The 23,451-nt window shown below is 42.3% G+C and overlaps 1 protein-coding gene across 4 annotated transcripts in view; it reads left to right on the forward strand.

Annotated features, from left to right (window-relative positions):
- Positions 1-458: 458 nt before the first annotated feature.
- The window catches only part of MTMR14 (myotubularin related protein 14), a 41,910-nt gene continuing 18,917 nt past the window's right edge, over positions 459-23,451 (forward strand). For all 4 annotated transcript variants that reach the window (XM_075183491.1, XM_075183493.1, XM_075183492.1 and 1 more), the window contains exons 1-14: positions 459-683; positions 4,450-4,598; positions 7,158-7,266; positions 7,381-7,456; positions 7,982-8,039; positions 8,528-8,650; positions 8,732-8,805; positions 10,335-10,405; positions 11,897-11,971; positions 13,637-13,703; positions 14,794-14,879; positions 18,416-18,492; positions 18,900-18,936; positions 22,355-22,428. In XM_075183491.1, the coding sequence (XP_075039592.1) occupies positions 594-683; positions 4,450-4,598; positions 7,158-7,266; positions 7,381-7,456; positions 7,982-8,039; positions 8,528-8,650; positions 8,732-8,805; positions 10,335-10,405; positions 11,897-11,971; positions 13,637-13,703; positions 14,794-14,879; positions 18,416-18,492; positions 18,900-18,936; positions 22,355-22,428 (1,166 nt within the window). In that variant the 5' untranslated portion in view covers positions 459-593. The remainder of the gene's footprint in view (positions 684-4,449; positions 4,599-7,157; positions 7,267-7,380; positions 7,457-7,981; positions 8,040-8,527; positions 8,651-8,731; positions 8,806-10,334; positions 10,406-11,896; positions 11,972-13,636; positions 13,704-14,793; positions 14,880-18,415; positions 18,493-18,899; positions 18,937-22,354; positions 22,429-23,451) is intronic.

A 23,451-nucleotide genomic window follows, 5' to 3' on the forward strand; every position in this document is an offset into this window, starting at 1 on the left:
GGAAAAGCAATATCAATGTAATGCTGTGAAAGGGCATGTGGGGTATAAACCTGGTCCTAGGCTGTATGGCATGGTTAGACAACCTCTGACTTTCCACTCTCTGCAGACCTGACATTGCATGCTAACAGCACAACAACAACAAGGAGCAGTCACAGGCTCCTGGCCAGCTCCATAGTAGTAAATAACTAACAGAGAGTGCTCTACGTCGCCACCCGCTGGCCAAAATGGGTATTACAGCACAATTCCCAATAATATATAAACACCATTATAATCTAGTTGGGTTTCCAGACAGCTAAAACGCCTGTGCCCAATCCCCTCCATCATCAGACACGGCTCACACACACCCAGGCAGCACTATGACTACACTACTGCTGCTCTCACACAGCCCTAACCAGCTTTACCTTCCCCAACCAAGATGGCGGACGAGCCCGGCCGTGACGTCTTCAGCCCAGCGACCGTGACAGCTGTCATAAACGTCATAGGGGGAGCGTCGCGGAGCTGCGGATGTCCTGTCAGGCGGGTCCCGGTGCTCCGGTTGTCGGGATGGGGCGTACCCTGTGATCGGGAAGGAGGAGGAGGGGGGCGGTGTTGCCATGGACGAGCTCGGCCGCATGAACGGGTTGGTCGAGCTGCTGGAGGAGTTCTCCCGGACCCAGTTTCGGGCCAAGGACGTGGGCAGTAAGGTGAGAAGCTCGGTGCTGGTGCCCGGGGTGAGGTCTGTACCCGGGGGTGGGCGGGGCGGTCCAGGGGACCGGGCGGTGTGAGGTAAATGCGCAGCAGCAGCGCCCCCACTGTCCTTACTAGCACATTACACCCTGCTCTGTCACTGCTGCTCTCTGGATACTAGAGAGACCTGGAGGGGCCCCATGTGGGCCCCTAAGAGCAGACTTAGACTCCCTCCAGTTAGCTGGGTATTGCAGTACTCAGGAACTGCAGGTTGCACCAGACTCCCCTCATGTATCTCCATATAACTAGTTTACTGACCTGTATATAGAACAGTAATTCCCAATTTGTAGTAGAACCTCCTGGTAACTCTAAACTGGCAAACAGGTTAAATAGCTTATCTGGTTTAAAGGCTATCACCTCCTAAAATAAAGCTGGCTTCCAACATCCTTTCCCCATAACTAACATAACTGTGGGGGTGTCATGCCAGGAGCACCAGCAATTCAGGAAAACCTGTCAGTGCTATAATGGCCCTTTGTCCAGAGGTTGCCAACCAAGCGCAATTCAAGGCCAATTGGTGCTGCGTTGTTTTATACAGGTACTGGTTAGATAGCCGAAGCCCTGCACAGTCTGCTCCTGTGTGTGGGACTGAGTAGACGGCTGTTAAAACCAGCGTATATGCTGTCTGTCAGCAATGCCTAGTAATCTATCTCTGATGTGGCAAAAAGTAATGTAAGCAAATGGACCTGTGCACACAGACGCTCTCTTTCAGACAGTTGCGTCAATTCATCATCATCACCATTTATTTATATAGCGCCACTAATTCTGCAGCGCTGTACAGAGAACTCATTCACATCAGTACCTGTCCCATTGGGGCTTACAGTCTAAATTCCCTAATATACACACACTCACAGACAGACAGAGAGGGAGAGACTAGGGTCAATTTTGTTAGCAGCCAATTAACCTACCAGTATGTTTTTGGAGTGTGGGAGGAAACCGGAGCACCCGGAGGAAACCCACGCAAACACGGGGAAAACATACAAACTCCACACAGATAAGGCCATGGTCAGGAATCGAACTCATGACCCCAGTGCTGTGAGGCAGAAGTGCTAACCACTAGGGCCACTGTGCTGCCCAATGTCAATTTCGATGATGCCTGTAGCGTTCACACAAGTTAATGCACGGCAAACTGTCATGGAGTTCTATGGTAATACTTATTAGGCACCTGGGAAAGTGATATATTACTGTGCAGCTGTGAGGTGTGGTAATACATGTGCCTAAAAGCTCACCTGATGCTATTAAAATGCCCGTACTCCAGCCAGAGTTGTTTAACGCCCATGTGTTTATAATCTAACACTGATGTTTGAACCTCCCTTATACCAGGACAGTTCTCCTGAGCGGCCGAGGTTCCTGCTCGGTGCTGCTAGTTTAGGGGATTTGGAATGTTGGCAAAAAAAATACATTTTGGGTGGAGTTGGCTTTTAAGCCTCTATAAAGATCCATTTATCACTTTCACATGAATAAACAGATGCTTCATACTTTTCATTCTTTCAGTTATGTTCACGTTTAAAGCAAACCTAGGATCCATCAGATTTATTTATGTTTAGCTGAGTGATTCCAGTGTTTATTATCCGTATTCCTGTTTTATGTGACTGCAACATACAGGAATGCATAATATATATATTTTCTGTTAACTTGTAGAGGTGTTGCTCTGATCACGAAGAGAAGTGAAAATAAGATTTGAATGCGTCCTTCCTTTTTAAGTCTCTCGCTGCTGCTTTTTGCTAACGTTGCTTTTCCTGTGTTGTGCGACGTCCTCAAGTGATTATTTTGCTGATTACTATGGTCTTGGTATAATTTGGCAATCAAGTATCCTCTCTGACAGTTGTTCCTTTCCTAGAGTTAAGCTGGGTTCCAAGTTCCATACAGGAAGTTGAGGTTTATTGACCAGTTGCGTGATACTGGCTAAAGTTAGCAGTGGAGGATAGAAATTCATTTGCCACCGATACAAACAGGAGGAACAAGTTTGTTATCTTTTATTGGGTAACAGAGCAGACTTTGCTTGGAAACTTTCTAAATGACTTGGGTCTAAAATATAATTCTGTAGCCACCAACGAAAAGTGTAAAAGAAAACCACTCATAGTTTTAAGTGCTGATCTGTATAAAATTTTATATTTTTTTTTTTAGCTTTAGTAGTTTTGAAAGCTTGAGATCTAAATATCCTCAGTCAGCCAATGAATAATGACTTAATTATTAGCATTAATTATAACCATGGACCTCAGGCGGCATTTAAAACTGGTGTTCTGGATAAAGATAATACAACAGATTATATGAACACCTTCTTTTTCTAAGAACAAAAAGTTAGACTCTGGTTTCTGTGGATTACAGAACCTTTTTTATTTATTTTTCTGTATACTGGTTTTCATAAATGTTCCTAAACGAACTTTTCTGTGTTTCACTACTGCTGCCTTTTTTGATTGATTCTGTAATTAATTTAATGTGATATGTTAAGGTATATAGAGGGTCCGCTTCATTATCATAAACAAAGGCAAAGATGGCTCTTTATAAAGTGAAATCCCTAGTCTCATATTGTCTGTGGTTTCTTTTCAAAAGGTTTATAATGAGCCAAGCCCTTTAAAATGTGCAGAATAGATGCCCTTCCAAAAGTGGTAGAGGTTTATTACATTTTATAAGTTTATTTTATTTTCACACTGGATCGATCACTTTGTTTCCTTTTAGTGTTCCTTAAGGGGGTTTAAACAATAATTCAGCTTGAATCTAAAGTTATGTTTTGGATGGAGTTACGTGAGATGGATAAAATAATCCTGCCTGCTCTCTCCTGATCTTTAGATCCAGTAGGTCCTGCAGTGGATCTAATGATCTGATCTTAAGACCCTCTCTCCTGCTTGGAGCAGACTATCCTCAAACTACTGCAGTTGGAGAGGCCCACCTCAAACAGGGAAGAGGATTTGTTGCTCTGATTGGAGCTATTGTGGGACTTCTAGGGATAGGGAGCAAGTAATTAAGATATTATTTTTATTGATCGCTACAACTTATTTTTAGATGTAGTTGGAGTCATTCTTTACGGCAGCCAAACATGAGTCATCCCGTAGTTGGCTTAAGCTCCCAAGTAACAGGGATATTGTTCAATTTGACTACACATTTGGGAGGCCCAATTGGGATGAGGTCCAGTTCAACTGCTCCGGTATCACTGGGTCTGTTTGGTCATCATCCAGCTCAGGGGCAAACGCAGGATTTGTAGAGGGAGGGTTTCCACATCACGCCGCCAGCTGGTGTGACCAGCATGCATGGGGGCGTGGCTATAATATTAGACAGTGCTTGGCTGCTCTCCAACTCTTCCTATCCCCATAATATATATGGACAATGCTGCGTGCACTACTGTTAGGTGCATGCAGCTCTCCCTTTTCAAGCAGAGCTGTGTGAAGCGGGGGCAGGGTCCAGCCACCTCAATTATACTGTGCCCCAGGCTTGGAGGGGGGTTTCCAGGCACTAGGAACCCCCCCCCCCCTCGGTTTGCCTATGCAGCTGTACTCGCACAGGCTGATTGTAGTCCTGTTCACACTGCATCTACCAACATGACCATACCAGCCTTGTTTCCCTGAATGTCTGAGGGAACCCCCAGACCCCATGGATAGCTGGTCTTCTTTAATTTTGAAATTGAATTCTAGGAAAAATAATACCCAGTGTCTAACCAAGTAGTTCTTTACACAACACTGTACCCATTTGAATTTTGGTGACCTGAACACATGCATTTCTCTGTCTCAGGGAGAGAGGATTGAAAGACGATGCCTGGAGCTCTTCGGCAAAGATTATCGTTACAGCATCATCCAGAACCCCAACGGTGACCTGTGCAGTCACTACCCCCGGCAGATCGTCTTCCTGGAGTACGAGAGCACGGAACATGACAAAAACACGTATGTGAAAATAAAATAAAACATACTTCCAGTTATTTGTGCTGCTCTGCATAACTAAATGGGTCTGCCTTCTGCTCTGCAAGGAAAGATGTCGTTCTGCCCAATTGCTCTGAAAATGTACTAGAGTAGGTGGAAATCTAGAGGTTTTAAAGTTTTGGCTGTACCTTGCCTCTGAAATTTTGTATTTCTTCTGCAATTCCCCGCTGTGCAGGAAGGGGGCAGCACCTCCCTATAAAGTGAAAAGCCTTAATATGCACATGTCAGATTGTTCTGAAAACGCCTGGTATCTCGCATCAAGATTATTATCTCTGCTGGTGCTAGCAACTGGTAATCTGCTATGTAAACATTACATTTTTTTAAAAAAAAATTATTTTATTCCTTATGAGACATGTAATGTGGATCATCTGTGAAACGTATGAGGAATGTGCTATTATAGCTCGCGCTGTAATGATCCCTTTCATTATTTCGGACGTAGGCGTCCACCTCTCTTTAACAAGAATGTTGCGAAATGTATACAAACACAGAATATTATGGCATTTTTATCTGCACAGTGTTCAATTAGGGTGCAAACCTTGGAACATTCGGTCATAAATCAGAAGATAAATTTAATTTCTATGGTGCTGGAACAATGTGCTTTAAAGGACCATTTAATCTTGGCTGCAAGTTGCATTATAGAAAATGGAAATCAATACTATTCACGTATCTGTTGGGCACAAACCTGCGGATTATGTATACAGGGTGATTCAAAAGTCGCAGTACACCCTTTTATTTCAAAAACTCTACAGAAATTGGGCCGATTTCAAGATGGCGCCCATGTTTGGTACATGCCGTAAAAGATAGACCACATCACCCATACCTTACTGGAGTATTCAGGTTTCCCAATTTCCTGTAGAGTTTTTGAAATAAAAGGGTGTACTGCGACTTTTGAATCACCCTGTAGTTATTGACCAAACTGACCAGACATTGAATAGTGTTTCCCAGTCATATGACTATAAACCAATATAAATCCACTTGATTTTCATCAGGTATAGTAGGCCCACCCATACAACAGTCCATGTGTAAGGTTATAAGCTGATGGGAAGCAGCGCCGCCACTTTTGATAACTGTCATGCAAACTGCTTACTGATTGGTCCATAAAGATGTGCGGTCTTTCATTGGTTTGAGATAAGATTGAAGATTAAAAAGACGTAGTTCAATGTTCTCTTCAAGCCCATTGATTAACGCTCTTGTCAGTCCTGAAAACTTTGAAAGGACATTTTGCGACAACCTACTCAAAACACAAGATTACTTACATAATCGAATCCTTTAAATTAAAATTCCATTTTGTATCTTTTCAAACTCCCCAACAAAAAACATATTGTTTTGGTTGGAATTCTTAAGTACAATTCACTGGATCTGCCAGGTCCCCAATTTAGGGTGATCTCTGAATTTAGCACAGGTAATGAAGGGGAGTCTATGGGATTGGGACTTCGACAGTTACTCAAGCTGGGTACACACCGAAGAATTTTTCCGACCGGCGTGTTATCTCAAACGATTGTACCTACGGCTGAAGGTCCGATCAGTCTGGCGATTCATACATACACACTGACACGATTTACCTTCAGATCTGTGCTCTTCATCTGATCATCTAGTCCGGAGAATGACAGCACAATATTCATTCATTCACTACTGTCACATTGTCACACTGATTAAAACCGCCTTGTTATAACTATCCACATGTCCTAACGAATTTCATAACTTCTGTGACTCTGAAACTAAACATTCTGTCTCAGAACAAACAAATTATTCCTTCTACAGCGCTCTCTACATTTATTCACCGGGACATTCATCTCGAACATCGGCTGAAAAGAGCCCTACTCTGTAAACTCTATGGAGATCGTCAGCATGATGAGTGCATACACACTGCATGATCGTTAGGTGATTGATCGGAAAATATTAAACAGTACGACCAACCAAATGAGGCGACAATCGTCCATTTGGGCAGACTTTCGACCATCGTATCACTGCACACACTGACCCGACTTTCGAACGAGCGGTCGTATGTCGGCTGGTTGAGCCGATTATTGGACAAAAACCCTGTAGTGTGCACCCAGCTTTAGTCTGATTGAAACTGAGCCCCGTGCTGTGCAGGTCCGTCATTTGGGTCCTGGCAGATCAATTAGCGGCTCACAAAAGGGAAGTCGAACTTTGATTTAAATCTCCTTGAACTCCCAACTAAAGCTTATGCGGAAGTTTTGGGTGGACCTACCTGTCTTATGATGAGTCTTTAGCACATAGATGTGTTGAGGCTTTTACATATTTCATCAACTTGTGTTCTAGGTACAAAGTAAAATTATACCCATAGACACAGAAAGGGAACGCGTTGCATTTAGTGCAAAATACGCACATACAGGCTAAGTTATTTATACAGTTGTTTTTTGTTGTTTTTTGTTGTTTTTGTTGTTTTTGTTGTTTTTGTTGTTTTTGTTTTTGTTGTTTTTTTAATTGAAGCGCTTGACACTATGAATTCTTTTTAAATCTGTTTTTTGTTGAAGTTATTTACTGGGATTTGTGTTACAGGTTTGAAAGCACCGTGCAGGTCAGCAAGCTGCAAGACCTTGTCAACCGCAGCAAAATGGCGCGATGTAGAGGACGGTTTGTCTGTCCCGTTATTCTTTACAAGGGAAAGGTAAAGCTTTTCTCCGCTCGTCCTGTCGCATGTAAACTGATTCCTTAAAATGCTTATATAAAAGAAGATTGGATTATGTAACGTGTCCTCAGTATAGGTCCTTTCTTGTTGCAGCACATTTGCAGGTCGGCGACGTTGGCTGGATGGGGAGAGTTATATGGACGCACCGGGTATAATTATATTTTCTCAGGTTCGTTCGCTTCCTATATAGTATGAGAATAACGGCTGTTGGTATATTTGTTTTCTGTGCTATGTGTGGTAATCTAAACCCGCAAGCTCCACTTCTTTGAAAACTCTCCAGAGAATGATAGAACGTTGCCTTTGTGTATTGACTCCCTAAACAAGACTGTTAGGGGGGTATTCAATTGTTAGCGTTAACTCTCTCAAACGAGCGCTCAAAAAATCTTAGCGTTAATACGTATTACTCGCGGAATTTCAGCTCGCAGCTCCCTGAGCGGTGAGCTGAAATTCCGCGAGTAAACTACCGTATTAACGCTTTTCGCGCGCAATATATCCGTATAAACGGTAATATTTTTTGAGCGCTCGTTTTTTTGCGTTAACGCTAACAATTGAATACCCCCCTTAAAGTAGGTTCTGGTGGTGATTGTATGTACTACTTTGTATTGAGTGCAGAATTTTGTTTTGAAAGCAGAAGTTGATTTTTGCGGTAGGAGGGTGGTAACCACATGGGTGTAATGCTCTGCCTTTCCTGCAGGGGGCTCTGATGATGCCTGGGCGGATACAGAAGTAGTGGAGGATGACGCTGCAGCCAGGTATGTATGAAAAGCACTAATATCAAACATGCGGAAATGCATCCTGACAACGTATGTGGCGGTTTGTGAAATTGGCCTCTGAGTATCTGTAAAATCTTCCATGCATTGACAAGTTTTCATATATATCTGTGATTGTTACTCTTTTATAGTAGGCTGGTTTGTTGTAGGTTAACTGGTTACTACTACTTAACAATCTAAAGTTGTAGAACATGTAAAAAGATTATCACATATTTGAAGTCTCCATTAGGCCTCATATTGGCTCTTTCCTGGTTTTAATAGTTTGTCCAACAGGAAGTCTGGTGTGCAAAGAGAAAATGCTTCCCCCCCCCACGAAGCCTAATCACAAACCTATGCACATGTATATGATATTTGGACCCCATTAACATACTGTTCTGTCCAGAGTTGTGATATATCCATCTCACTGTGGCTGTTATTGCTAATGACCTGTGAAAACGCTGTTTAAGGTCTTTTCTCGTTTCCTCTCTCAGTAACGGGGACGCTCAACTCTTTGACAAAGTCAGGGGCCACGACATTAAATTGTTAAGATACCTCTCCATCCGATACATCTGTGACCTAATGGTAGAAAACAAGAAGGTGAAGTTCGGACTGAAGTGAGTTTATCAGGGTGCGCGCGGTGGTGGGGATACAGAGCTATAGTCAGTGTGGCTTCATACTTGTTTCCTCTCGCCCAGTGTGACGTCCTCCGAGAAGGTGGACAAGGCTCAGAGATACGCGGACTTCACGCTCCTGTCTATCCCTTATCCAGGTACACAACCAGAAATTACTAAGCAAAAATATAATTTTGTAGTTGGCAGTAAATCATGTTTTTAAAGGACACAAAACATAGAATACAAGTTGGTTTATATAAATTAACGCTTGCAAATATGTAACATTTTAGGAGCTTATCAGAGCTGAAGATATTGGTGATCAGAGTATGAAGGAGACGTCAGCCAGCACCTTCTACGTTTTCTTTCTTAAATGTATTATCACATTTTACAAAAAAAAACAAGTGATTGGTTCACTCATCTGCAGTAAATTTGAGGAAAGAGTCCCCTTCTCTATCGTGTGTGTATGTAACATTATATAGTGCAGTGTTGGCTAACCTGTGCCACTCCAGGTGTTGTGAAACTACAAGTCCCAGCATGCATTGCCAATATAAAGCGGCTTATTGCTGGTAGGGTATGCTGGGACTTGTAGTTTTACAACACCTGGAGTGTCACAGGTTAGCCAACACTGATATAGTGAGTGCTGTTCAAATTGAGTTAGCCTGTGAAATTCAGTGACTTCACTTCAGTGATGTTACCCCCCCCCCCCTCCCCCCTCCAGCAGGGGTCAGACCTGAGGCAGTGAGGGGACCTACATCAGGGGTCTCCTACCCGCTGGTGCTATGAGCAGAGACTGTTGTAAATTCTAATTTATTTAATAAGAGGCTCTAATAGATCCGCTTTATACTGAATCCGTTAAGCGCTGGTGAAAAGAGACCAATCAAGAAAAAAAAATATCTGGGTCTCCCAGAGCTGAAAAATGGAAAAAATAAAACTCCAGGAGGTAAATGTATCAAGCTGAGAGTTTTCCGGTGGGTTTGAAAAGTGGAGATGTTGCCTATAGCAACCACTCGGATTCTAGCTTTAATTTTGTAGAATGTACTAAATAAATGATAGCTAGAATCTGATTGTTTTTTTCAAACCCGCCAGAAAATTCTCATCTTGATACATTTACCCCCAGATATTGATTACACACCTTCAAATTTTTTAAATAAAAACACATTTTATATAATTATACTCAGAAAATTGTTTTTCTTTATGCAAAAAAGTGTCTTGGTGGGTAATATAATATTTTTCTACACTGTACTACATGAATAAAAACAAACCTGTCCAATTTTATTCAGCATCAGTCCTTGTGCCAGTGGAGCTTACAATCTAATTTGTTTCTCAGAAACACAAAATCCACAATAAAGTCAAAAACCAATTATCCTGATTAGCATTGTTGTTTTGGACCTTGGGAGGAAATTGGGGCAAACGTTGGGCAGAACGTGTAATCTTCATACAGACTCGGCGCTACATAGCAACGCCAACTACTGCGCCAGCCTACAAATATCGCCAATGTGCTCTTAGCCATAATAAGTAGATTTTGGCTTTAATCAGTTTAACTGTCGCTGTGTTGGTGAAATTGTCACCCTGACTTGTAGCTGTAGGGGGACAGCACCTGCACTAATTGAACCCTATCCGTGTTTTGGGCTCACGTGACTTCTGACATTATGTATTCATAGCTGCCAATGTCTTTTCTTACTTGTAGGCTGTGAATTTTTTAAAGATTATAAAGATCGGGACTATGCTGCAGAAGGCCTTGTTTTTAACTGGAAACAGGTACGTTTTGTTCCCGGGCAGGGAAAAGTTACTGAAATAGATGGTTGTGTGGCTCACTGTAGTTATAATTCTATGCACAGCACACTGCTTTGTCCTTTCTAGAGTACCTTATTCTACCTGATAACTGGTATAGAATGGTGACTGCTATCGCTCCCATCCCTGCCTGCTCCGAGGTCCTGGCTGCTCCGAGGTCCTGGCTGCAGGCTGTTCTACCTGGGAGTCCTAGGTTCCCTATTCCACTCTGCTATAGCTGATTATAATGTCCTGTGCTATGGAGGCATTATAGAACACGATAATGAGATGGCATGGAAGCCAGGACAAAGATGCCACGTCCTAAGGTTACAGCCTGGGCATAGAAACTGCAGCAGTACCCGCTAGTGCTGGGTATTGGTTCTTGACAAGACTAATGTTATATTGCTCCCCCCCCCTGTACATGGGTGGTTTCTATTCTAGCCTTTAGATATCCGTTACTGTTCTATAATCGGCTAAGAAAATCTTTCTAGTACTCCCTGAAGTGTCTTGTATAAAGAATCTGATAAGAGTGCAGCTATTGGTTTGCTGATTATCGGCAGATCCAAATATTCTATAGACAGAAGAGCGCTTGAGATCGGCCTATCCAAAACAAATCGAGAGCACGTCTTCACTTCCAGACCGTACGACCGATATCAGAAATACCTGTGATGCACTGGACTTGAGTGACACACACATACTGTGTGTATTTCACAGGTGCCTGGTAACTTATTGCGTTGCAGAATGTGTGTTTTGTGCGTTGGCCAAAGGCAGCAGCCATATGTGGTATGAACTTGTCTTCATATGGTTCCAACCTTTCCGATCACTAGGAACTAGCAATGCAACCGGTGCAGTGTTCTCCCCAGAAAAATCTTGCCAGACGGGTGGCATTAAGAAGCAGCCGGCTGGGGGCAGTTTTCGATATTATTGCAGAGTCTCACTGGTGGTCAGTGGTCTAACACACACACACACTGCTGGCTGTAGCGCTCACATAGTGCCCGTTCTAAAAGGAGAAACTGGTTTACTCCAGTGATGGCTAACCTGTGACACTCCAGGTGTTGTGAAACTGCAAGCCCCAGCATGCTTTGCCTGTAAATAACTCGCTGATAGCTGGCAAAGCATGCTGGGGTTTGTAGTTTCACAACACCTGGAGTCACAGGTTAGCCATCTCTGGTTTATTCTATAATATTAGGACTCTATTGGGCTCCCAAGAGCCGGGAGGGTGGGGGGGGGGGGTAAGTAAAGATCCGGGTGGAGCACCGGGAAATAGGTGCTGGGGAGAGCACTGCTGTGCAGAAGGTGCAGGTTCCTACTAATTTAATGGGCTCTCGATACAGATTGGTTTAGCTCGCACAATGACTGCTTCCAATGTCTGTAGCAGACTGGTGCACTGACAGTTTGGCAGCTCTGTAAATGATGGCAGGTTCCAGTACGTGAAGAGCTGTCCTTTCTCATAGTGTAATATGTGCTCTTCTCCTGCAGGATTATGTTGATGCTCCGTTGACTATCCCTCCCTGCCTGACAAGGTACTTAAACATCGACTGGAGGGAATACCAGGTAAGCAAAACAGCCGGAGTAATAAAATACTCCTTGTATTAATCTCTGATGTAGAAAGCGTGTACAGTATGCAGCCGTGTGACACGTTCTAGTGGATCTCATGCGAGACACTCTGTCGTTTGCCCTTTACTTTCCCCTGAGGCTCTGTTGCGCTTCACCGCGGCCGACAAAAGGATGAAAGAGAAGGCACCATCGGGGGGCAGGTCTCCTTAAATAATGCTTTGTGTCTGGATGGGGCAGGTTTCCCTCTCTGCACAGCCCCTGGGATATTCCAACAGGAGGAGAACGCGGGACCCGGCATATGCAGAGCTCTGGAAAATGGGTCAGCGCTCTGCAGGAAGCGCTGCGGGCGGGGTGTATTAATGGGTTTTGCTTAGACAAGTCTAATTGAGGCTCATGTCACAGGTGCCACGTTCAGCCTCCCGGGAGGCTCTGCGCTCTTTCTATTTTTTATTTTTTTTTATCCATTAAACCTCTTGAATCACAATATATTGTGAGTTAATGCTCTACTGTCTTCTCTTCTGAAAGGGTTTAAAAAGCATAACATACATAGCTCTCCACTCTATTTTTCACAGCATATTATAATTTTATATCTTGATGAGGTTTTAAGTGTTTGTTTCACTTTTAAGAGCTCTTAAAACAATTGGTAATTTCTTTTGTTCAGTGTTTTTTTCTTGTTTTGGGTTTTTTTTAATTATTGGTGGTGTTGTACCAATTCATTTTATCAATTTGTGGCATTACTAGTAACTATATAATTTTTGTTTTTCTTTCAGTAGCTCAGCACACCTGTGCCACATGGAACTATGATTGTAATAATCTTCCTATAGGCAGACAGTCAAAATTAGGACAATGCCCAGCAAGGAGCTAGCACTTGTTGGAGAGAGAATTGGATCTTGTACACATCCAGGGAATGGTCATGTCTGAGGGGGGGAGGGGGGGTTGGTAACTATTTATTTTTTTTTGTTTATTTCGGGCTTAAATTTTTTTAAATAAAATTATAACTATTCTGAGATGCTACAGAAACAAAGCTCAGGAATATGTATGAATGCAACGATTTTCTTTCGGTATTATTAGGTCGACAATAATACCTTATCCCTAACCTTATTATGATACTGTCACTCATTCGAATTGCTAACCTGTCGTACTGTTACTGTCCATTGCATATCCTACCAGATTCCCACAGCTGGGAAGTGGGATTGTTGTAAATACCTCTCCCCAAAATATTGTTGGTGGAAAAAGAAGTTTCTTATTTTGTATTAAACCACAAAGTTACCAGTAGATTTTGTTGTTACTGGTTTGCTGTAACTTATTTTACTTTCTAGTGCATTTCCTCTGCTAGATGCCCTTCCTCTGCGCTGTGGTGTCTATCAAACGAAACCTGCCCTCCTGTTGCCATATTTCTTGATAAATGTTCACCCATTAGAATATTTTCCTGGGTGTGGTTTAATATTGGGGTTACTTCCAGCTTAGTTTATAATGCGCCGGGTGACCTAGAGGCGTTTATATGATGTAAACGTCCAATGTATTTTTCAGACGACCTCTGCAAACAGCTGAAGGTCGCGTTTGCTATATGTAATATTGAACATCTCACATTGTTCTGACCGGTGGAGACTTGTTCTGGTTTTGCGCTGTATTTTACGCTAACACCATTTCCATTTGTTGCAGAGTTGGGATTTAGTAAAACAGACACAGAACTACCTGAGGCTGCTCATTCATATCATCAATGGGGACGGTAAGAGTCCGCCACACAACTTTGTGTCCTCTATGTGCTATGGGCTTTATTGCTTCTTGAGTTGAAGTTAAAATTGAGTTATGGGTTTTTTTTTTTGTTTCAAACGGTTTTCTGCTGACCTAAATGGTGATGATGATGACCTGTATAGTTTTTGCATTTGGCTAAGCTAAAGAAGTCCTCATCATCACCATAAATTTATATAGCGCCACTAATTCCGCAGCGCTGTACAGAGAACTCGCTCACATCAGTCCCTGCCCTTAGTCTAAATTCCCTAACATACACACACAAAGAGACAGACAGAAAGACTGGGGTCAATTTGTTAGCAGCCAATTAACCTACTAGTATGTTTTTGGAGTGTGGAGTTTCTCTGTAAATCGTGACTCTCTAGAAGAGTGGGAGGATGGGGGGGGGGGGGGATGATGGCTGTTTGATAGGGCTTCAGAATTGTTTCTGTTAATGAGTCCGATTGTTTTCCTGAGATACGAGTGAGTGTGGCTGCTTGTATGGTGATTAGATCTGACATCTGACACAAGCCACAGACTTGATGATCCAGAGTCAGATATTTACAGTGGATACAAGTGCTGTTTATGTGACAGTTCAACTGTGGCCATTTAATACATAGAACAAATAGTTTATTAAAGTCCATTTTGGCCCCACAACCTAACATCTGAGTTTATTGACTGTATATGGCCTATGTGCTGTATTAAGGTCCTGACCACTGGTCACCGGACTCTCATATACAGTCCTGCCGGCCTGGCTAACCTGTGGCTCTCCAGGTGTTGAGAAACTACTTACCCCAGCATGCACTGAGAGCGATCGGCTGGCTATCTTCTGGCAAGGCATGCTGGGGCATGTAGTTTCTCAACAACTGGATAGACACGGGTTGGCCTGGCTTGCCCTCCTGCCTGGAACATAAACCTTTCCCTTTGGGTAGGGGGCAGCCTCTGCCTTGAGCCGGGTGTTGTTTGCAAGCTCTCCTCCGTCATGTGTTATTATTGGCACCCATAACAATAATATAAATACATATTATTACATATGATCACTCTCGCACTGTTATGCAGAGATATTGTTCATGTTCTGTGTCTTGCAGATAACAGTGGCTTGCTGGTGCATTGTATATCAGGCTGGGATCGCACACCGCTGTTTGTGTCGCTCCTGAGACTCTCGCTATGGGCGGTAAGTAGACTTCATGCTGCGTGACTCACAACATTGTGTATATACGCAGGGTTTCCCAAACCCAGTCCTCGGGGCTCCCCAACAGTGCAGGTTTTCCGGATCACATGTGACATAATTAGGACCACCTGTGGATCTGTTACAATGTGTCAGTCAGTAATAACTACACCTGTGCTCCAGCAGGGAGATCTGGAAATCCTGCACTGTTGGGGAGCCCTGAGGACTGGGTTTGGGAAACACTGCTATATAGTGTTTGGGTTTGGTCTGTGTTTTGTTTGTTGTTGTTTTTTTTCCCCCCATTAAAGTACCATTAAACCTAAAATAAGTGGCTTTAAATAAAAGGGTTAGTTAATCATATACAGACATACATGTAGATGTCCCATACCTTGACTATTTATTTAACTGCATTACCATTTGCTGTGTAAAGGAATACAAGCTATTGTACAATATTTATCGGCCATATCCAGCTGGAGAGATGGTGACCGCAGGGTCCTTCAGTGGGAGAACTGGACAGGAAGTAGAAGGACAGCGCCCTCCAATCAAAACTTAGGGGGTTAATGTGTCAAACCTTCGAAAAAGGAAACGAGGAAACGTTGCCCGTAGCTATCATTTATCTAGTACATTTACCCCTTAATATTAAATATCTCAGGATCTGATGATCTCCTGATACAGTTGCATTTATATTTGTTAATGTCGGTGGTCGTTCTTTTATATAACCAAACTTCTCTTCTAGGCTAAGTGGTCCGTTCAGCCGGCAGCTTGGCCTACAGTGCATTAGGCCTTGTATGGATTCTGGTAACGTCCACATGTGTATATGTAAAAGCTGTAGGAGATTAGCAGGAAAGCAGATTTCTGAGAGAAGAGTTTGATCATGATGGACTTTATAGTCCTACGTACCTCAGGCTTCCCCAGTGACGAAGACTGTAGGGAGCCTGTAAATGTATAAAATGATTGAGCGGGGGATAATGGATCCTGCGCTGTAGATTATACAGAAGACGTTTTTTGCCCGTATAAAAGAAACCCTACAAGCCTAGTGCTTCAGTTCAGGATACAGAAATCTAAGGTGGCATCTAATATTCTTACCTATCACAGCGGGAGGTACGTTATGTCTTGTAATAAATGAATAACAGATTTTGGAACCAAAATTAAATATCTTTTTTGTTTTCGTTGTGGGAGTTGGGAAGCTTGGATTTGAAATCTATAATATACGTCATGTCTGTTATCTGGTATTTGACGCTACCGTAAAACATTTGCTTTGTGAGGTCTCCAAATAGATTTATTGTACGGAGGTCCCCCCCCCTCCCCTCTTCTGCCATGCTGTGTAACTGAACCAATTTCTTCCCCTGAATAATTTTTTTTGCTCTTAAATTCTTGTTAAAAGGAAGATGAATTGCAGTCTGATTTCTCAGTCTCGTAAACCCAAAATACCCCTGGTATAAAACATAACTCCAGGCTGAGAATTGCTACCAGTCTTCATAGAAATATCAAGGAGAGCAGCTCTAAGTTACAAGTTGGAAGCGTTTTGGGCATAATGAAGCGGGTACAGACTGGCATTGGAGTTAAGCACCAACGGGAGCCATCCTCCTATGCTTGCGTAACCCTCTCTAACAGTTTGGGAGCTCTGTTATAATGGACTCGGCAAGCAGGTTAGGGCTATGGGGTGCGTCCACTGTCCCACCCAGTGTTATACTCTCCCAAGCCCCCGCCTCTTCTCCTCTGTATAGAGGATCCACCTACAACACTTCTGAAACAATTATTTTTTCTAAAGCAGTTTAATCTGCCTTGCGGATGTGCGATATTATGGGGTTGACAGCTTGTACAAGATTTACAGGATAACCTAGAAATGACATGGATGTTAGAAGTTGCAAAGTAGTTCTGTACCTATATAAAACCCAGGGCTGGAAGCAGAGTGCTATTATATAGGTCACAGAAATCAAAGGGAACTTCTAATATTCACAATTGACTGTAGGGGGTTCTATAAACACTGACGTAATGACATCGCCGCCCACAGATTAAGACTGTTGGTACATGAACCTACAGTTTTACTGTTGAAAACTTTTCAGTAGACCTTTCACTTTATTCCGTCTAAGACTTTAGCTGTGCGCTTTTTTCTTTTTTTTTTTTCTTTTTTTTTCTCCGTTTGATCCATTTTTATTTTTTTCCCCAGGAAAGTGCTTGTAAAACTGCTCTTTCAATATTTGATCAAACAATGAGAACCTTTTGAAAAGTTCAGTTCAAAGAACGAGCTCTGACTCCTTATTAAAACTTTAGTGTACAGGTTTCTGAAAATTAGGCAGAAAATTACATCTCCTTTTTTTTCTTTTTTTTTCTATTTTTTTTTTTTTTTTCTTTTATACATTTTAATCATGTTTTCACTATAAGTTTAAAGAATCGCTGATCAGGAGTGTTTGACATTAATTTGGTGAAATGACCCTTTACGTCGTACACCTACTGCATACTTAATGGAATGTTCTAATCTTGTATAAATTGCGCTCACACCTGTCCTGATTCATTACTACTTCTATGCCAGCAGGATATTCCTTATTTATGTCTTCACGGGCACTTTGTCAGCAAATGGGAAAAGTCGAACGCCTCATTTGCTTCATCTTGCATGTTTCAATATTAGATGATCTATTTTCATATTGATTCTCTAACATCGATGTTGGTTGTGATTGGCAGGTGCGTGTCTGTCACCTGTAACCTCACTGCTCCACTTTTCAAAGGTTCCTTCTGAGATTATTTATATACAAGTCAGTGGTCAATATTTGTACAAGTCTCCTGAACTTGCACAACAGCAGTGTTGCATATTGCTTTCTGCGACAACTGACATGCAGCATGATAGCTGATTGTATAGCCTGCAGCGGTTGAAATAAGTATTGAACACATCAACATTTTTCTCAGTAAATGTATATTTAATGTGGCTATTATAATGAAATTTACCCCAAATGTCAGCAACAGCCCTAGCAATCCACACATGCAAAGAAATCAAACCATAGATGTCCATAAATTAAGTTGTTTTTTTTGTGTTTGAGATGTGTATATAATCTCATGAATAAAACTTTTTGGAACATACTGGAATGAAAATGCACCCAAAAAATAGAACGGATTCATCCGGCATAGAAGTTCTGATCCCTGAAACTTTTTGATCAACACTTTGTGTTTCATTGAGCAGTGAGACCAGTGAGCTGTGGTTTTCGTTTTCTCTGGAAGCGCGTTTTGCAAGATAATTGTAGTGGCTTTATGTAGGGGGATTATGTCTGCTATAATCTGTTCTAAAGAACAGACAACCTTCTATTGGATGGATGTTTCTTTACATTCTCGTAAGTCCTAGGCATGTTGGCACTCGGTAGCCTTTGAATTATAAAACTGATTGGTTTGAATCACGTTAAGATCTCATTGGCAACGATCAGCATTATTAGGTTATTGGTTACCAAGATGGAGCCAACATGTTGGTACAATGCCCTCTAGTGCAGTCATTTTATGTATCCAGATTCCATTCTACTAGAACACTGTGGCATTAATGTCCATTTTCTTTATAGGATGGGATGGTCCACAGCACGTTGGAGCCAGCAGAGATCCTATACCTGACTGTGGCCTACGACTGGTTCCTCTTTGGGTGAGTCCTTGTGATTTTGCTTTTCTGGCAGAATAAATAATTTATTATCCTGTAATATCACAGTCATATCTGGTATTGTATCCGATTTCTGTTATCACCTGAAATCGCAACAGCAGAATGGAACGACCTCTGGCCCAGTTATCACTGCACTCCACTCCTTGGGGTACATAACTGGCAGCAACCAACATACAATGCCTCTAGATTACCTTTTACTCTGCTTTATTACTGGGGCTGCTCCCAATCGTAAAGGACTATGTGGTATGCCGACGTTATATAAATGTCAATAAATTAAAATTTTGTGCAATACCGAAGTCTTAATGTCCATTTCCAAAGAAACTGTGCCCAGTCTTAATTATAGTCATGTGAAATCATGTCTGGTGCTAATTCATCCTCATTTTCCGTTCCAGGCACATGTTGGCGGATCGGCTTAGCAAAGGTGAAGAGGTAACTGTCTTGTGCTATAAGCTGTCTAATTGTCACACTGTTGCCGTTGTTTCCCCTGCATGCAAATAAATAAATGGATTTACCCCCCTTTTTAAAATGCAACATGGTTTAGTCCTTTTCTTTGCTCTTCAATCCAATCGTGACCCATAGTGCACAAGTTACTATACAGGAAGGCTGTAAAAGAAAATCAGAAGCTGGTGATCGTTTCTATTAAACGGGTGATTGCCATCAAATTTGTGCATTATTTAAATATTATGTTATATAGATTTTAGATTGGTTCCATCAGCTTCATCAAGATACATTTTTGCACAAGTCTGTGTTTTATGGTCTCATCTTTAAATATAAATCTGCAGTTCCCCCTCAATGACTGGTCGCTTTTCCCGTGCTGCAAAACTTCAGGCAGCTGGATTATTACTAGTTAATTAGCTACGACCAAGGTAATTGAGTGAAATAGCGCAATAAACCTCACCAGGTCAGACATCGCTGACGTACAGACTCTTGTGGTCGCGGTTTATAGAGCGATTTTAAATCGATAATGAAACGGAGAGAAAAACACTTAGTTCTAGTGTTTTTTTAGTTTCTTAATATGGATAAGAGCAGCTCCGCTCGTCCGTCTTCCAGCTGGGACCCCAAGTGTTTATTGATCCGTTCTTCTGGGACTGCAAAAGATGTGTTGATGATAGAATATATTCTGCGTCTATAATTGGGGTACCCCAAAGCAAGAATTCTGGTGGGATATATTGTCCCCATCTGTGCTTGCATTGTGCTGCAGGCAATATTATTCTGGTCTTTGCCAGAGAGTAGAGATCCAAGATAGAGATGGGAGGAAATAAAATTCTACAATATTTCAAATGTAGTTATAATAGAAAGCAATATCTAATTTATAATATAGATAAGTTAATACATGGCCAGTGCAGTTCCTAGGAATCGCAGTGATTCCAAAGCTATACTATACTATATACGATATCACTAGAAGTTACATCTGCATTCCACATTATTGAGATCTGACGCGTTTCATAGATCGGTACTTTCTCAATGGTTTATTGGATTAATAATCTGTAACCTTTCTTACACTGCTAGGTACATTATTATTGGTTAACTAGTACTAGACTGATTAAACTATAAAACTGTATATATTAATATTTTATTACATTAATGGTTTTTGTTCAGCCTACAGACACCAATGTAAACTTGTATTTAAATCCTTCTAATTGTCACTCAAGGCTTAGTTTAATGAATATCAATTATAGACCATTTTTACGTCTTCTTCTCAGCAATTCTGGTAATAAGGAGACTTCCCCCCCCCCCCCCCCCCCCCAACAAGTTGAAATTTTTTTAAGGTTTGCTTTTTGCAAAAGGGTAACCCCTCAAAGTAATTACTGAGGCAATTGAAAGGGAAGGTTGGATTGATTGGACAACATTTTGAAATAGTGAAAGTAGTAAATGCAAAACTTGATAACTAATATATATACAGTCTTGGGGGCATATTCAATTAGCTTTTGGATTCGCGGTAACGCGCGTTACCGCGAAAAGTGTGCGTTCTTGCGGGTATTACGGTACCGCATTAACGCGGATTTTCGTACGCAACCCTATGGGCTGCGAACGAAAATCCACGTTATTGCGGTACCGTGTATTACGTTTTGCGGCCGTTCCGGCGCGTTACCGCGAATCCAAAAGCTAATTGAATATGCCCCTTGTAGTTTAATAAATACTTGGCTTATACATTTTGCATTGAATCTAGTATTGCGCTTATTAACCAGTAATAATATACACAGAGGTTAAAAGCTTTTACCGATGTATAGTCCCATAAGCCTTTGAGAAACTACTGATGTACAAAACGCGTCAGCCTCTGGGACCATGGAGGGACAAGAGTAGAACAGACGTCGTTGACTGTACTGGACGTTTACTAATGACACCGGGGGCAAACGCAGGATTTGTAGAGGGGGGTTTCCACACCACGCCACCAGTGGGTGTGACCAGCATTCATGGGGGTGTGGCTATAATTTTAGACCGTGCTTGGCTGCTCTCCAACTCTTACTATCCCAATAATATACATGGGCAATGCTGCGTGCACTACTGTTAGGTGCACGCAGCTCTCTCTTATCAAGCAGAGCCGTGTGAAGCGGGGGCAGGGTCCAGCCACCTCAATTATACAGTGCCCCAGGCTTAGAGGGGGGTTTCCAGGCACTAGAAACCCCCCCTCGGTTTGCCTATGGTCACTGCAGTATAGTATTGGACTAACCGTGAGTCTCATGAATCGACTTGCCTACAATGTAAGTTAGATATTGCTATTTATTAGACACACATTTTGAAATCTTAAAGTTTTATGTTTTTTGGGTTTTTTTTTCTCTCCCATTTTTCTCTTTGATTTATTCCTGATGAAAACAAATTACTCTCCACTGGGTTAGAGTGACTGCCCCATATGTACAAGTATAGAATGTTTTGGTTTGTTTTCCCTTTTTCAAATATTTCTCCTAATAGTTTCTATTTAAGGCACTACTGATCGGTTTATTTTGGCGCCTTTACCATCAGTATATTGCCGGAGTAGCAGACTTATTGCTGGGCTTGATTGCAGAGTTCACTTCTAGTGGGATGTTGATTGTGAAGTGTTTTTTGTTTGAAGAGCGTGATTCTGTGACGTAAATATATTCTGCAATGCAGGTTACGGCTTGGTCCAACTGTTTTGTCTCTTAAAGTGGACTATTCACCCACACACCTACTATACCTCATGCCTCACTGGTGCCTCTTGTTCTTAGTGAATTAATGGGCTCTGGTTTCTTGAATATTGATCCAGCTATGTGTGCGTGGCTGGTCTGGGTCAGATGGGCAATGTGACTAGTTTCTTGGCAACATCACTTCTAAATATGGGGTAAGGCTGGGTACACACTACAGGGTCTTCAGCCGATTATTCGGCCCGTCCGACCCCATAGGCAAAACGAGGGGGGGGGGGGGTTCTAGTGCCTGGAAACCCCCCTCCAAGCCTGGGGCACTGTATAATTGAGGTGGCTGGACTCCCGCTTCACACAGCTCTGCTTGAAAAGGGAAAGCTGTGTGCACCAAACATTGTGTACCCAGCCTTAGATACTTTGCAGCATGGTAAAACGTGACAATTTGGGGAGGAGGGGAAAAACCAATTATAAATATCTGCAGAATTAAAATGGAGTGACCTTAAGCCTAACAAATATTATCATTTTTTTTTTATTTATTTTTTTGTGCGCGTGTATAAATGTATGGAAAAATCCTAACCTAATTCTATAGACAATTTCATATCCACTGTTAATAACTTTTTTCTGGTCCTTTTTGTCTCCCTCTTCTCTCTCCCTCTTCTCTCTCCCTCTTCTCTCTCCCTCTTCTCTCTCCCTCTTCTCTCTCCCTCTTCTCTCTCCCTCTTCTCTCTCCCTCTTCTCTCTCCCTCCAGATTTTCTTCTTCTGCTTCAATTTTTTGAAGCACATCACTTCGGACGAGTTCTCCTCGTCAGGCAGGAAAGCACGGTAAGCACCCGGCGCTCAGCGCAGTATAGAACGAGTGGCTGACCTCGTTAGCAGAGCCAACTTGGGGATATTGATGGAGGCCATCAAACCTCTAGTGTCCTGACCCAGTTTGTTTAATTTATTCTCTGCTGCAGAGGTTCTCAGCCTGGGCCCTGCCGCCCTCGGAGGGGTGTGTGGGAGTGCGAGCTGCGCTAGAAGAGCCAGTTTTTAACTAGATCTGCGAGCTGTGAGCTCTTGTATAATGCATGGGGAAGGAACTGCACATCCGTCTTAAAATAGCAGATCGCAGTCTAAGAATTTCGACTTTTCAGGGATATTTCGCCTCTGTTAACAAATTACATAATCTGTATCTAGAAAGGTCTGATCTTCAGCCACTGGAGTGACGTTTGTGTGTTTCATGCAGACGCACCAATTTAAAATGAAGAGAATATTAATTCCAGGTTGTCGTTTCTTTGCAAAGTTTTTCAAAATCTCAAATCTGAGCATGAAATCACACGGATGGTTCCGTGCCGAGGAACCATGTACATCCGCTACCATTCGATCTCTGTCAGAACAGGTTAACCACATCCATAGCCAGAACTTTAAATGTTAGCGCCAAGGGTGTGAAGGACAACAGCCGTTCCCCCTAGCCTTCTATCCAATTCACATACTAGCATGCAATATTGTTTCAAGCTGGCGTGTAAGTGCCGTGTCCTCATGTCTGCTCCATGTTCAATTTGCTCTCTGTGCAGTCAGTGCAGTCAAACCACAGCAAACAGGGACCACTCTATGTGAGCAAGGCCTAACGTGGACCTATAGCCTGCTACGTCTTGTAGACTGAACCAGTGTTCATGATACTGTACTGTACTCGTGACATCACCAAGCTGCCTGTAGCTCTGTTGGACCATGGTTTTGAATCTTGCACAGAGCAAACAGCTGTTGAGAAGGTAACATAAATTAGTCCGACGTGGGATGGGGCAGGTCAGACAGTCATTAGACCACATACTAGTATTATCCAGAGCAACCAAACTAAACACTCTTACT

Source organism: Mixophyes fleayi, chromosome 8, assembly GCF_038048845.1.
Source record: "Mixophyes fleayi isolate aMixFle1 chromosome 8, aMixFle1.hap1, whole genome shotgun sequence".
NCBI classification, from domain to species: Eukaryota; Metazoa; Chordata; class Amphibia; order Anura; family Limnodynastidae; genus Mixophyes; species Mixophyes fleayi.